At 37.9% G+C, this 14,738-nt stretch overlaps 1 protein-coding gene across 1 annotated transcript; it reads left to right on the forward strand.

Annotated features, from left to right (window-relative positions):
• Positions 1 to 1,757: 1,757 nt before the first annotated feature.
• On the forward strand, positions 1,758 to 13,770 carry LOC122050348. The gene is made up of 6 exons (XM_042611258.1): positions 1,758 to 1,848; positions 10,288 to 10,490; positions 10,589 to 10,684; positions 12,393 to 12,593; positions 12,986 to 13,217; positions 13,301 to 13,770. Exons 1-6 carry the CDS (start codon positions 1,758 to 1,760, stop codon positions 13,768 to 13,770), a joined length of 1,293 nt encoding a protein of 430 aa, XP_042467192.1.
• The last annotated feature ends 968 nt before the right edge of the window (positions 13,771 to 14,738 follow it).

Consider the following 14,738-nt stretch of genomic DNA (forward strand, 5'->3'; position numbering starts at 1 on the left):
AATCCTCAACCGCGCACTTTTATTCCAATTTATTTTAAACATTCTAACTATAGCTTAAATCTATTTCTCTCCATACTTGGTTAACAAAACTAGCGTAGCTCAGCTGGTTGGGCAGGTTTTGCTTGAGTCAGTCCGACCCGAGGTCGTGGGTTCGAATCTCACCTTCAACATTTTTTTTTTTTAAACTTCTTTCTTTTTGTAGCCCTACTAAACGACCTCCAAAAATTACGTAAAAATACTCTAAAAATTCCTAAAAATCTCTAGAATATTTTAAAAGTATTTCCAAATATTTTTATGGACTTTTAGAACTTGAAATAGGGAAAATTAGGTCGTTACAATTGGTAATTTCACCAGGTAGCTGATAGCGATGCTAGTACACTTGGAGGAGGATCCCGACTGCCGGTCCCACGTCACTTCCGAGGACGGTTTTTATGATTTTGGTTTTCATTTTGATTGTGTTGAACCTTTGAATTTAGCATTGTAATAATTGGTCTGTGGACTTGTTATTTTGTATTTGGTTGTTTTGTCGAGGAGTCAAGCCGGGCCGGCCCGCGGTGAGTTTTCGTTACTTTATCTTGGTTATTCTTGTTTCCGCTGTGTTTGACTTTACAGCCGTGTGGGCTGCCTATTATTTGCGTGGTTGTGATATACTTTGTTTATGTATTATCTGTGGTGATGTATACCGGTTCTATTTGTCGCTGCTACAGGGGAGGTGCTGTCCGATTTTCGTCGGACAACCTTACTCTCGGGGCATGACAAGGATCCCGTAGTTGTAGACTAGCCAGTGCCGATATCACAGCTGATGGAGTTCTAGCGTGGATAGGACGACCACCGCAGGCAGCTGCCCCTATCGCTCCAGCAGCCGAGGATATACCAGGCGAGGGAGAGGAGTGGGCTGATTTCTTAGCTGAGGATCTTTTCGCGGATCCCTCCCCGGCTGCCAGACCATCCACCTCAGCTGGACCTTCGACCTCTTCCTCACTCTCCGTCGAGGACAGACTTGCTCGACTCGAGGTCGAGTCCATCCAGACACGACGGATAGCTCTTTCTATTCGATCCGAGATGGCTGCTGGATTTACGTCCCTTCGTGACGAGATACGACGGCTAGGTCAGCCAGCACCTGAGGAGCCCCATGATCCTGCAGCTATTTCTCCTCGAGCTGATGATCCTGCTATTTGACATGACTCTGTTATGCATTGTACTGTGGATTGCTATCTCACTTGGTTAGACTTCCTTGAAGTAATATATACTTATGTGCATACTTATTCAGTTTCACAAAATCCGAGTTTACTTATCACTTATTCAAATTCTAGGAAAAACAGTTTTCAAAAACTCCAATTTTGTTAGATTTTTAAACTTTCTGAAATTAGTCTAGATTTTCCCCCTAGATATCATGTACCCCTAGAATTAAGCCAGAGCATCTCACAATCACCTAGGTATACCTTGCTTGTGTTTGACAAACTTAGAATGGCGTGAGATGCATAGGGTACAGCCTGGATATCTAGGGGGAGAGGAGTGGGCTGATTTCTTAGCTGAGGATCTTTTCGCGGATCCCTCCCCGGCTGCCAGACCATCCACCTCAGCTGGACCTTCGACCTCTTCCTCACTCTCCGTCGAGGACAGACTTGCTCGACTCGAGGTCGAGTCCATCCAGACACGACGGATAGCTCTTTCTATTCGATCCGAGATGGCTGCTGGATTTACGTCCCTTCGTGACGAGATACGACGGCTAGGTCAGCCAGCACCTGAGGAGCCCCATGATCCTGCAGCTATTTCTCCTCGAGCTGATGATCCTGCTATTTGACATGACTCTGTTATGCATTGTACTGTGGATTGCTATCTCACTTGGTTAGACTTCCTTGAAGTAATATATACTTATGTGCATACTTATTCAGTTTCACAAAATCCGAGTTTACTTATCACTTATTCAAATTCTAGGAAAAACAGTTTTCAAAAACTCCAATTTTGTTAGATTTTTAAACTTTCTGAAATTAGTCTAGATTTTCCCCCTAGATATCATGTACCCCTAGAATTAAGCCAGAGCATCTCACAATCACCTAGGTATACCTTGCTTGTGTTTGACAAACTTAGAATGGCGTGAGATGCATAGGGTACAGCCTGGACTCAGGAATGCTGATATTTGTGCATCAATATGAGTCTGGGCATTAAACACATCATAAATAGTAATCAAATCAAGTCTTCCAGCTCTAGCCAACTCTAACTGGACCAAAAGGACTTAATTTGACTAACCATGTAAAAGCTACTGCCCTCTAGGCAATCAGCAAGTAGCTAAAGGTTAGACAATTGGGAAAAGTGTGTCTCAATTTTTTTTGTTTAAGCATGATTGTACTTTAAGGTTCTAATCAAATTACTTTACCTGATTATTTTAAGGCTCTGATACTTAATCTCAATAATTTAATTTGACACATGCTTGGACTAGAAAACAAACTACTGCTACTCCCTCTGTCCTAAAACTAAATATTTTTCTTTAATATCAAACCTTCTTCAAAATGAGTATTCAAAACTTAATTACAGTTTTTCAAAAAACTTGTCCATATAATTGAGTATTCAAATACTTTCAAATCTAGTCAACTGTTTATAACGTTTTAAAGTTATTTTTTTTAAGTGACCTCATATTTTCATTCAAGTGACCTCAAATACTCATAAGCAAATCCTTTTATTGAAAATTCAAATACTCATATTTTCAAACTTAGTTAATTTTAAGACTATGTTAACTAGACTTAGTTAGATTGTACTCTAAATTTAGCTATTTGGCAAAATATTTTCTCAATACAAATCATGTCAAAGCTGAATATATAGCTAAGTATTTTCAAATTTGGCAAATTCCAAAACTCAAAAAGCTTAGTCGGTTTTTGAAAATTTTCCTTCAGAAAAATACAAATCTACTTTCAAACTGGTTTGTTTTTGATATATGGCAAAGGGGGAGAGTAGGTAAATTAAAGTTAAAGGAAAATTCAAAGTATTTATTAAGGGGGAGTCTAATATTACAAAGTTAAAAGTTTCCAGCTTAACTGTTATTGCATTTGAAGTTTATTTACTTAAGCTTGGTTAACTTCATGCAGTTATTACATATGTTGTTTTCCTTAACTTTGAATTACGTGTTGCCATAATCAAAAAGGGGGAGATTGTTGGTGCGGGAAGCATCCGACGATCGAACCTAAGTTTTGATAATGGCAAAGGATTCAAAGTTAAGGTGCTTTGTTATCTGACGACTTTTGCCTAGGTGGAGAAAGTCCTAGCTGCGGTTAGGCAAGGTAAAACCCTAGGGGTGGTAACCCTAGGTCATAGGGGTGGTAACCCTATCACGGAAAGTCTTGGCGGTCGATGGCTTGAGGCAAAGTCCTAGGGGTGGTAACCCTAGGTGGAAAGTCTGGTGTCGCGAACGGTGAAAGTCTGAAGGTGGTGAGCGGATGTTAGAAAGTCGGAAGCATCAGTCCGAGCAAAGTCCGGTCGATCGGAGGATCATCGGCAGCAGTAAATCTCCGAGTGGAGTAGGTGAGGCGCGTTCCCGTAGAGGAGCAGTGAGCATCAGGTCGACCTAGGGTTTCCGTAGGAAACCGAAGTCGACCCGGACGATTCGAATCTTGTCAAAACTTTCATTATTATCATTCATTATGTTTACGTACTAACTTTGTTTTGCGGGTATGTGTTTGGGACTAACACATTTTGCGAGAACAAAGGAGCAAGTTACAACTCGGATGAATAGTACCGAGGCGCCTCCATGGAGCTTGGAGGCGCCTCAGGTACAAGGCGGAAGCCGGCTGTGAAGTGGAGGTTGAGGCGCCTTTGGAGATTGAAGGCGCCTTGGCAGTTGAAGGCGCCTTGGAGTTAGATGAAGGTGCCTTCAAGTGGATACAAGCAGCGTGATGGCTGTTGGTTGCGTGAACAGTTTAAGGCGCCTTGAACCCCCTTTATAAGGGGTCTCGAGCAGTAGCACCAGAACAACGACTTTCAAGTGATCCTACTGCTACAAGCTGCTCACGAGACGATTCCGAAGTGCTGTTGCGAGACATCGACGACCCGGAGCTCTGAATCTTCAGATTACGATATTGTCGTCAGTATAACTGTATTCTTTTTATACTTAACTGTAATACTTGTACTCTTGTCGAATTTATAGTTGTTACCCACCGAAAGCGATCAAGGATCGTGGGCCTTCGATTAGGAGTCGCCTTAGGCTCCGAACGAAGTAACTCCTTCGTGTCTGTGTCTCTTTACTTAATTTTCGCTGCATTAACTCTCACGTTTTTATGATTCCGATAAATCGAACGAGATAGCCGCGAGCGCTATTCACCCCCCCCCCTCTAGCGCGTCTCGATCCAACACAAGTGGTATCAGAGCAGGTACCGCTCTGATTTGGTGAAACCACCAATCAGGAAAGGGGGTGATTTATTTTTCAAAGTTTTTTCTATTTTCGGATTTAAATTTTTCGTAAAATTCCAAACTGGTATAATTACCTTTTTGGAAATCTCCTTCCATCGTAATTACATCTAAATTGGTGCAACACCAATTTAGTTATTTTTATTTAATTCTTCCCGCACTACTAATCCAAGACCAAGTCTTGGAACCTCTCTATTTGTTTTTTTTGTGTGCAAATTAAAAATGTCACAGATTGAGGGATTCAGCACAGTGCGACCTCCCCTTTTCAACGGGGATGATTTCCCGTACTGGAAGAAGCGAATGGAAGTATATCTCAAGACGGATTTCGACTAGTGGCTGAGCGTCACAAGAGCCTACAAAATACCAGTAGACAATTCCGGGAATCTATTGGATCCTGAAGAACAGACAACAGACTTAAAGAAGAAGGCATCAACAGAAAACAAGGCAATCAACACCTTACAGTGCGGATTAACAAGAGAAGAACTGAACCGGGTCGGACCACATAAAAACGCTAAAGAGCTGTGGGACAAACTGATCGAGCTGCACGAAGGAATGAGCGACGCTAAGGTAATGAAACGAGACCTACTTCTAAATAGAATATTTAACATAAAAATGCAGGAAGGAGAAACGGCCAGCCAACTCCACGCAAGAATCAAAGATATTCTCAAGGGACTCAACGCAATAGGACACCAAATGGAGAACCGGGACTTAATAAGGTATGCCTTAAACGCTTTTCCACGCAACAGCTTGTGGGCTCTATCGTAGATGCCTACAAGATCTCTAAAAATTTATCAAAATTAAAACTAGATAAGCTTTTCTGTGAATTAGAACTGCATGAGCAAACTAATGCCGGGGTCGAGAAAGGTGTAGCTTTATTTGCAGGTTCCTCAAAAGAAAAGAAGAACAAGTCTGAATCTGAAGAAGATTCTGACCAAAACTCTGAAGATGAAGAACATCTGGTGAACCTGGTAAGGAAGAGGTTCACCAGGAGGAAAAGAAGCTTCAGCAAGAAGGACCTTCAAAAGATCAATTCTCCAACCGAATCGAGGAGTGTGACGTGCTTCGGATGCAACAAGAAGGGCCACTACAAGAACGAGTGCCCGAGATTGAAGATCAACAAACCTAAGCCGTCCAAAAAGAAAGCCCTCAAAGTGACGTGGGACGACTCCTCCTCCTCGGACGATTCAGAAGCAGAAGATTAGAAGCACCAGAGCCACCTCGCGTTGATGACCCACGAAGCAGAGTCGGAAGAAGAATCGAAAGACGGGTCTGAACCCGAATCGAGCCACGAGTCTTTACTCATTTCCGAAGGTTCCAAAGAGGAAACTAAGTGGATTTTGGATAGTGGTTGCTCCAAACATATGACTGGAGATCACACAAAATTCACTCAACTCACCTACAAAAGCCTAGGAACAGTTGCCTTTGGGAACAACGACAAACTCAAGGTAATTGGTATAGGTAATATCAAATTGAAAATTGACTTTATTATTACAAATGTTTTACTTGTTAAAAATTTCAAGTATAATCTTTTAAGTATCAGTCAACTATGTGATGTTAGGTGTAAGTTTAGGTTTTTATCTACAGAATGCTTAATCAAACACCTAGACAACCTTAACATAAGCCTAAAAGGATTTAGGAAAGACAACATCTATGCAATCAACTTAACCACTTCTTCAATTAAGTGTCACTTAACACAAAAAGAAGAAACTTGGTTATGGCATAGAAGGATGTCACACACAAATTTTAGAAATATAAGCAGACTAAATGGATTAGTTAGAGGTCTACCAAAATTACCTAACTTAGATTCAACCATATGTAATGCTTGTCAACAAGGTAAACAGACAAAATCCACCCATAAACCATCTAATCAATTACAAACCAACTCAATATTAGAACTGTTACACTTAGACCTATTTGACTCCCATGGAGTCAAATCAATAAATGGAAGTCTGTACTGTCTAGTAATAATAGATGACTATTCTAGGTTCACTTGGGTAAAAATTTTAAATAATAAGGATGAAACTTTTGAAATTTTTACAAACTTTTGTAAACAAGTTGAAAATGAAAAGGACCTTAAAATTAAAAGAATTAGAAGTGATAATGGGGGAGAATTTAAAAATCGTAACTTTAACAAATTCTGTCTTAAAAATGGCTACCATCACGAATTTTTGTGCCCTAAAACCTCCCAAAAAAATGGGATTGTAGAAAGAAAAAATAGAACCTTACTTGAAGCCTCTAGAACGATGTTAAATGAATACAACTTACCTAAATATTTTTGGGCAGAAGCTGTTAGTACAACTTGCTATGTATAAAACAGAACAACACTAAATAAAACTCATAACAAAACATTCTTCAAAGTTTATTATAATAAACAACCTAATATAAAATACTTTAAAGTATTTGGGTGCCCAGCTTTCATCTTAAACACAAGAGAACACTTAGAAAAATTCACCTCTAAAGTTGAAAATGGAATCTTTTTAGGCTACTCCCTAAATAGTAGAGGATACAGGGTTTATAATAAGGTTACCTTAAGAATTAAAGAAACTACTAATGTGAAATTTGAAGAATCCAAACAAAACCTAGAACAAACACAACTTCAACCAATTGAATTTGTTCAAGAAAATAATTCTGAAGGAACCAACCAAATTCTAAGTCATGAAGAAGAAGAACAACCTCAGGAGAGTCAACCACCAAGAACTATAAGAGTAAACCCAAATCACCCAACTGATCAAATAATTGGTGACCCAGATCTTAGGGTTCAAACTAGATCATCCTTTAGAAATCTACGCCAAATATCTTTAATCTCAAAAATTGAACCCAAAACCATAGCTGAATCCCTACTTGACCCAGACTGGGTCATAGCTATACAAGAAGAATTAGCTCAATTTGAGCGTAATGAGGTTTGGGACTTGGTACCACTACCCAAGAATAAGAAAATAATAGAAATAAAATGGGTATTTATAAACAAATTAAGTGAAACTGGAGAAATTACTAGAAATAAGGCCAGGCTAGTTGCTAAGGGGTTTAGTCAAGTAGAAGGACTTGACTATAATGAAACATATGCCCCAGTGGCTAGATTAGAGTCCATTAGGATGTTACTAAGTTATGCAGCACACAAAGGGTTTAGACTATACCAACTGGATGTTAAGTTGACATTCCTAAATGAACTAATAAAAGAAGAAGTCTACGTAGGACAATCACCTGGTTTTGAGAGTTTAGAACACCCTGATTATATCTATAAATTGAAGAAAGCCTTATATGGACTTAAGCAAGCACCTAGGGTATGATATGAAAGACTAACCTCTTACCTAATCTCTAAAGGGTTTAACCAAGGTCAAATTGACCCAACCTTATTTGTCAAATTAATAAAAGAAGATATTTTTATAGCACAAATTTACGTAGATGATATAATCTTTGGTTCAACAAATTCAGAATTTTTAGATGAATTTACAAGTTTAATGGAACACGAGTTTGAAATGAGTCTGGTAGGCAAATTAACCTATTTTTTAGGATTACAAATCAAACAGACAAATGAAGGTAACTACATTTATCAACAAAAATATACTAAGGAATTACTTAAAAAATTTGGAATGGAAAACACCAAAGAGATAAAAACACCTATGGCAGTAAACACAATCCTAGATGATGACCCCAATGGAAAACCAGTTGATTTAAAATACTATAGGAGTGCCATAGGTAGCCTACTATACTTAACTGCAAGTTGACCAGATATCTTATTTGCAGTTAGTATGTGTGCTAGATACCAAACCTGTGCTAAAGAATCTCATTTGACTCAAGTCAAAAGAATCTTTAGATACCTTAAAGGAACAACAAATGTAGGTATTTGGTATCCTAGGACTAACAATTTTGAATTAATAGGGTACTCTAACTCAGATTATGCTGGATGTAAATTAGACCACAAAAGCACAAGTGGCGGATGTCAATTACTGGGTCCATCACTCGTCAGCTGGTTTAGTAGAAAGCAACACTGTGTTGCCCTATCCACAACTGAGTCAGAATATATAGCTATAGGAGAATGCGTTGCACAATTATTATGGATGATGCACACCCTAAAAGACTTTAACTTGAACCTTACAAATGTAAAAGTCTTAATTGATAACATTAGCTCAATTAACCTAACAAAAAATCCAGTGCATCATTCCAGAACTAAACACATTGAAATTAGGCATCACTTTATCAGGGATCATGTTACTAAAGGTGACATTGAACTCAAATACATTGATTCCAAGTCCAATTTAGCTGACATATTCACAAAACCACTCACTGAAAGTGAATTTAGAAATCTGCATAGAAAACTAGGGATGTGTTTAATAGACTAGGATTTTCAAAATTCAAAACTGTTTCAAAAATGATTGTTTTAAATCCTAGGTTAAAATTATTTTAAAACCTCCCTATCTGTAGGATTTCAAAAAGATCTTTTAGCCTTAAACTAGAAAAATCCCCTTAGAAATCATGTTCCCCCTAGGACTAGTATTTGAGCATCTCACCTACACCCTAGGTTTACCTTGCTTGTGATTGACAAACATAGAAAGGGGTGAGATGCATAGGCCAGTTGTCTGGACTTAAGATGCTTATGTCAGTGTATCAATATAAGTCTGGGCGTTAAATACAAAGCATACATTGATCAAGCTAAGTTATTCAGTTTAGCCAACCGCTAACTGATTACAATGAACTTAACTTGACTAACCAAGTGAAACCTGCTATCTTCTGATAGTCAGTAAGTACATAATTGGTTAGATAGCTATTTTAGATGTCAGGTTTAGGGGGAGGATTAAATCAACACTTAGCACTAAAATTATTTTCTCCACCTTAAACATAATATCTTTTCTAAAATTTTTTCAGTTTTGAGATTGAATTTCAGTTTTCAAATTTAAAGTTTTTACAAACTTAGTTCTGAAAAGTAGATTTTTTCAAACTTAGTTTTGAAATCTTTAATTTTGAAAACTTATGTTTCAAATTTTTATAAACCTATTTTTGAAAACTAGTTTTTATAAAACTAAATTCGTCAATTAGATTTTGTAAACTAAGATTTTGAATCTGCTGCAAACTTAGTTTTAATCAGTTTTGAAAAGTAAATAGTTTTTAACTCAGCTTTGAAATTTTTGATTTTTCATGTTTGAAAAGTGTTTCAAAATTGAAACTTAGTTTGAAAATTTAAACCTTAAACCTTGGTTTTGAAAACTCATGTTTGTAAAATGTTTCAAAGTTGAACCTTATTTTGAAACTCTAAGGCTGCATTTGGTTTGATATTTTCTCATTTTCATTTTCTTTTTTTTTAGAAATAGTTGTTTGGTGTGTGTTTTTCATTTCCGTTTTCTGGAAAATGAAAAGTCATTTTCTAGAAAAATAGAAAACGCTATTTTATCATTTTCTAACGAAAATGGGAAAAGGCGCTCAAATATCGGAAATGAGAAAACGCGCACTACCTCCGTGAGAAAACGCGCTGCAGAGTTCCCTTTATTTCCTTTTCTTTATTTCTTTCTCCCCTCTCTCGCCACGGCGATTACCCTTTCCCCTTCTTCATCGCGGCGCTGGCTACGCTCGACCCACGGCCGGCCGAGCCTCCTTCTCCCCTCCCTTTTCTATTTCACCGTGCCCTAGTTTTCCCTTTCTCCACCACGCTGGCTTCCCCCTAGCGACGCTGAACCCTAGTTGTCTCCATCGCCGCCTCTCAGCACCGACCCGAGCCCTCTCCGTTCCCCTTTCTCCTTCTTCATCGCGGCGCCGGCGACACTCGACCCGCCGCCGGCCGAGCCTCCTTCTCCCCTCCCTTTTCTATTTCACCGTGCCCTAGTTTTCCCTTTCTCCACCACTCCGGCTTCCCCCTAGCGACGCCGAACCCTAGCTGTCTCCATCGCTGCCTTTCAGCACCGACCCGAGCCCTCTCCGTTCCCCTTTCTCCTTCTTCATCGCGGCGCCGGCGACGCTTGACCCGCCGCCGGCCGAGCCTCCTTCTCCCCTCCCCTTTCTATTTCACCGTGCCCTTGTTTTCTCTACATTGGGGCATCAACTTACTAGAAAAGAGGTTCTCCAGAAACGCACTGACAGAGGAAGAAAAGAAGGCTTTCAAGGTAATTTGCTTTGGAAGAAAAATGTCTTTTTTGTGTGCGACTGGAATTTAGATGAGTAATAGAATGGACACTGAATCGTTAAATTTAATTTGCTGCAGAAACTATTGAAAGAAGATGGCTACTATACGATCAGAGTGTCATCTAATGTGTTAGATCCTCCGGGAAGAGATTTTGTTGTTTCATCAGTCAGAGTTGTGAGTAAACAACCCGTTGATTTTCTAATCCTTCTGTTTAACTTCAAATTTTTTTTCCACTTGTTCTATTCACTTTTTCATTCTAATTTGAACCTGAAAGGCCAAATAATGTTTCTAAAAATGCAGTTTTGTTTTGTAAGCACCATATAGTAAAAAGATAGTGTCAGATCTTTAGGCCCAGTCTTATAATATGAAATAGTAAAAATAAAGTTCATTATAGAGGTATGCATGAATTACAAGTCAATGACATAAGACTTGGATGTACATACCAATTTTTTTTCTCTACATGCTTTAACTTGCTTAGGGTATTGCTTTGGGTATTACATTTTCTAATATATGTTGCTCTACATTTTTATATCGGCTTTAATATTGGCAATTTTTAGAGATTACATTATGGGAGGGCATAATCCAAGTATCGAAATTGAGAAGTATGATTGGTCAAAGACAATTGTTGCCATGTTTGTCGATATCATTTATGAAAAAGTGAAGCACAATAAGTTACAAACATCTACCTTCACTAATACGGTTTGGGAGGAGATCAACAAAGAATTATATCAGGTTACGAACAAGAATTATGGTGTAGAAAGGCTCAAAGGTAAATGGAATCGTCTACGCACAAGACAACGTCTTTTTGCAGCATTGCTTGCGCATACTGGTGTGACAATGGATCCTGACACCAATAAAGTGAATGCTTCAGAGGAAGTGTGGGCAGAATTTTATCTGGTAGATACTTATATCTAATCAAATATATAATTTTATTGTATGTTTATGTATAATAAAATGCATTTTTTTGTAATCAATGGAACAGAAAAATAAAAAGGAGTATAAGTTAATACGAAAGGAAGGATGTGATCATTTTCACATTCTTAGTGAAATTTTCGGCGGGACAACTGCAACTGGTGATATGCATAGAGCTTCTACTCAATTACCTCCCACATCTGATGAAGAGAGAGAGCTCGAAGAAGCATTCATTAACAGAGGTGTCAGCTCATATGTTGAAGTTGTCGATGACGAGAATGAGGACGTTGGAGGGGAACCTAACAATCACCGACGTCGTAGTACAGAATCAACTGAGAGTCATCGACGTAAAGATCCTAAGCGTTCAAAAACTGAAAAATATGATGCTTATATGGACAAGTGGAGTGATACCTTGCAACACCTGAGTCAAGAATCTATTGCTAGGCAAAAATACCTAGATTTGAGGGCTGCTAAGTTAGAACACGAACAAGAAATTTCTTCCTCTACTGGAACGAGCGGGTTCAGTGATCCTTACTCTATAGATATGTGCATGAAGGTTTTAAATCAGATGGATGACTTATCAAACCAAGTGTACACAAAAGCTACAGAAGCTTTCGGTAAACCTTGGCTACGAGAGGTATTCATGAAAATTCCATCAAATAGGAGAGCTGGATGGTTGGATTGCCTCAATCTCGACCATGTGTAGGGTCATATGTTGACAAGTTCATGGGGATTGCTTTTATTACCTAGTCGGAGACTTTTTAAGTAATGATGGTTTTTGATTTTGTGACTTGAATGTGTAAGACATATTTGCTATTTTGTGGATTGAATGTTTAAGACATATTTGATATTTTGAAATTTAATGTTGATGACTATGTCATGCTTTTTAAATTTTAATTGTTTATTGGTTTGCCTCAATTCATAATTAATTTTATACATGTGTGCTGAGTTTGATATCGATTTATTGCAGATCATGTCAAACTCTGATGATGAATCTGATGACTATGATGAATTAGGCCCAGATATCAATTTGCTTCTTATTTTGAGCCATGCAAATGATTTTTTTCATGAAATGACTCAGTTTCATAGATCTATTGATCGGATGCCTTGTCGAACGTCATCTCTTACTAGGAGGATGTATATTCAAGAAATACTTGATGGGCACCCTCAAGTTTGCTTTGATAATTTTCGTATGTCGAAACATGTGTTCGTGAATTTTTGTAGGGCATTAAAAGAGATGAATCTATTACAAGATGGAAAGAAAGTTACTGTTGAAGAAGGTGTCGCTATGTTCTTACTAATCATTGGGCACAACACACGACATCGAATATGTGCAGATCGATTTCAACATTCATTGTACACTTGTAGCAAGTGGTTCAAACGAGTTTTACGAGCTGTTTGTACATTGGGCACACATATTATTCGACCATATGAACACAATGGCGTCCATCCTCGCATATTGCATAATCCAAAGTGGTTTCCATATTTTAAGGTATATATTTTACCCTAATGTATCTAGTTACATTAACAACATATCTTTACTAAGACATTGTGTATTTTTAGAATTGTCTTGGAGCTATTGATGGAACTCACGTATCGGCATGGGCACCGACATCAATTCAAACATCTTTTCGTGGTAGAAAGGTTATTGTCACACAAAATGTGATGCTTGTATGCGATTTCGATATGCTTTTTACATTTGTGTATACGGGCTGGGAGGGGACAACAAATGATTCAAGGGTGTTCATAGACGCTTTGACTAGGCATGAAAATCATTTTCCTAAACCTTGCGGTGGTAAGTAATAGAAAAAATTCTCTATATATATTCATTTATGTAGGTATTTTACATTATTAATTAATTTGATAATACTATCACAGATCAATTTTATTTGGTTGATTCTGGTTACCCAAATATGCCGGGGTTTCTTGCTCCGTATCGAGGTCAACGCTATCACTTGAGAGATTATCGACGGCAAGGCAGACCAAGGGGGAAGGAAGAGTTGTTCAATTATAGGCATAGCACATGTCGTAATATTATTGAGCGATGCATTGGGGTGCTTAAGGCAAGATTTCGAATTTTAAAAGATATGCCAAACTATCCAATTACTAGCCAAAGATTAATTCCACTTGCATGTTGTGCGGTGCATAATTTCATACATCGGCATCATGCAATGGATAATTTATTTATGGAGTATTCATCTGAAGATATGCTCATGTCTGGAGGTGAAGATAGTTTTGGTGATCAAGAGCCGATTCCAATTGATCCAAGCCAAACAGCTCAGATGGGACACATATGTGATGACATTGCAAGCCATATGTGGAATGATTATGTGGAGCATCATCCGTAATTAGCTAATGTCTGGTTTCAGCCTTTTATGGCTCTTGATTTTGTTATGAATGACTATTATAATTGGCTGTTTTTTGTTTTAAATTTTGGTTGGGAAGCTTTTTGTTACAATCTGTAATTAGCTCAGATGGGAAGCTTTTTGTTACAATCTGTAATTAGCTCAGATGGGAAGCTTTTTGTTACAATCTGTGGCTCTTGATTTTTGTGAAGGAATAGAAAAGACAACTTTACCCTTGAATATTATGTTACAATATGTTTTATATCTGTTTTATAATTTCATTGTTCAATACCATTTCCTTGCAAATAACTGCTACATCTTGATTCTTATTTGTTACTTTCTAATTTGTGTTTCCAGTTCTTTCCTTTACTTCTAAAGCTGATTGTGTGGAATGGGAAGAGGTCAGCATTGTCACTCATTTGATGTTATGATATGTAATGCTTTCTCTACGTTATGTGATATTTTTTGAACTTTTTTTATATGATGTTAAAGTTTTGTAATGCTAAAAGCGTAAAGAACGCAACAGTTTGTTTTTATAAATAGCTAATGTCTTTTGTAATTAACTTTCCAGATTGGCGAATGCATTTATGATGCTTTTGCCAGCAATGATGTCAACTGGATGATATGTAGAGTTTGGTTCAATCTAAAGTTACTGTGATGAAGGCATACACAAGTTATCATCACAGTAATTTTTCTTGTACATTTGGTCATTTGGTCATTTGTTATCAGTTATTCCAAGCATGTTTTTTTCTTGTACATTTGGTCATTCGTGATTGCCACTGAAATTTTGTTGCAATGTATGGAGGTACTTGAGGATCTAGATTCATCTTTCTTTCATAGATAAGGATTTTGCCGATACGAATCACAATCGCGTAGAACGTGTCATGTACTAGAAGAAGACCAGGAGAAACTACAACTGTTTCATGCTTATTGCAGAATAAGTGAACTTTTTCCCATTCCAAAGTTCTAAA

Source organism: Zingiber officinale, chromosome 3A, assembly GCF_018446385.1.
Source record: "Zingiber officinale cultivar Zhangliang chromosome 3A, Zo_v1.1, whole genome shotgun sequence".
Taxonomy (NCBI): Eukaryota; Viridiplantae; Streptophyta; class Magnoliopsida; order Zingiberales; family Zingiberaceae; genus Zingiber; species Zingiber officinale.

Excerpts from the sequence above, each read along its gene's own strand:
- LOC122050348 (XM_042611258.1), top strand. The coding sequence starts at position 1,758 with ATGATCCTGCAGCTATTTCTCCTCGAGCTGATGATCCTGCTATTTGAC. Across the intron at positions 1,849-10,287 it reads GTGGATTGCTATCTCACTTG|CACCGACCCGAGCCCTCTCC; the intron begins GTTAGACTTCCT and ends GCTGCCTTTCAG. Across the intron at positions 10,685-12,392 it reads TTGTTTCATCAGTCAGAGTT|ATCATGTCAAACTCTGATGA; the intron begins GTGAGTAAACAA and ends GATTTATTGCAG.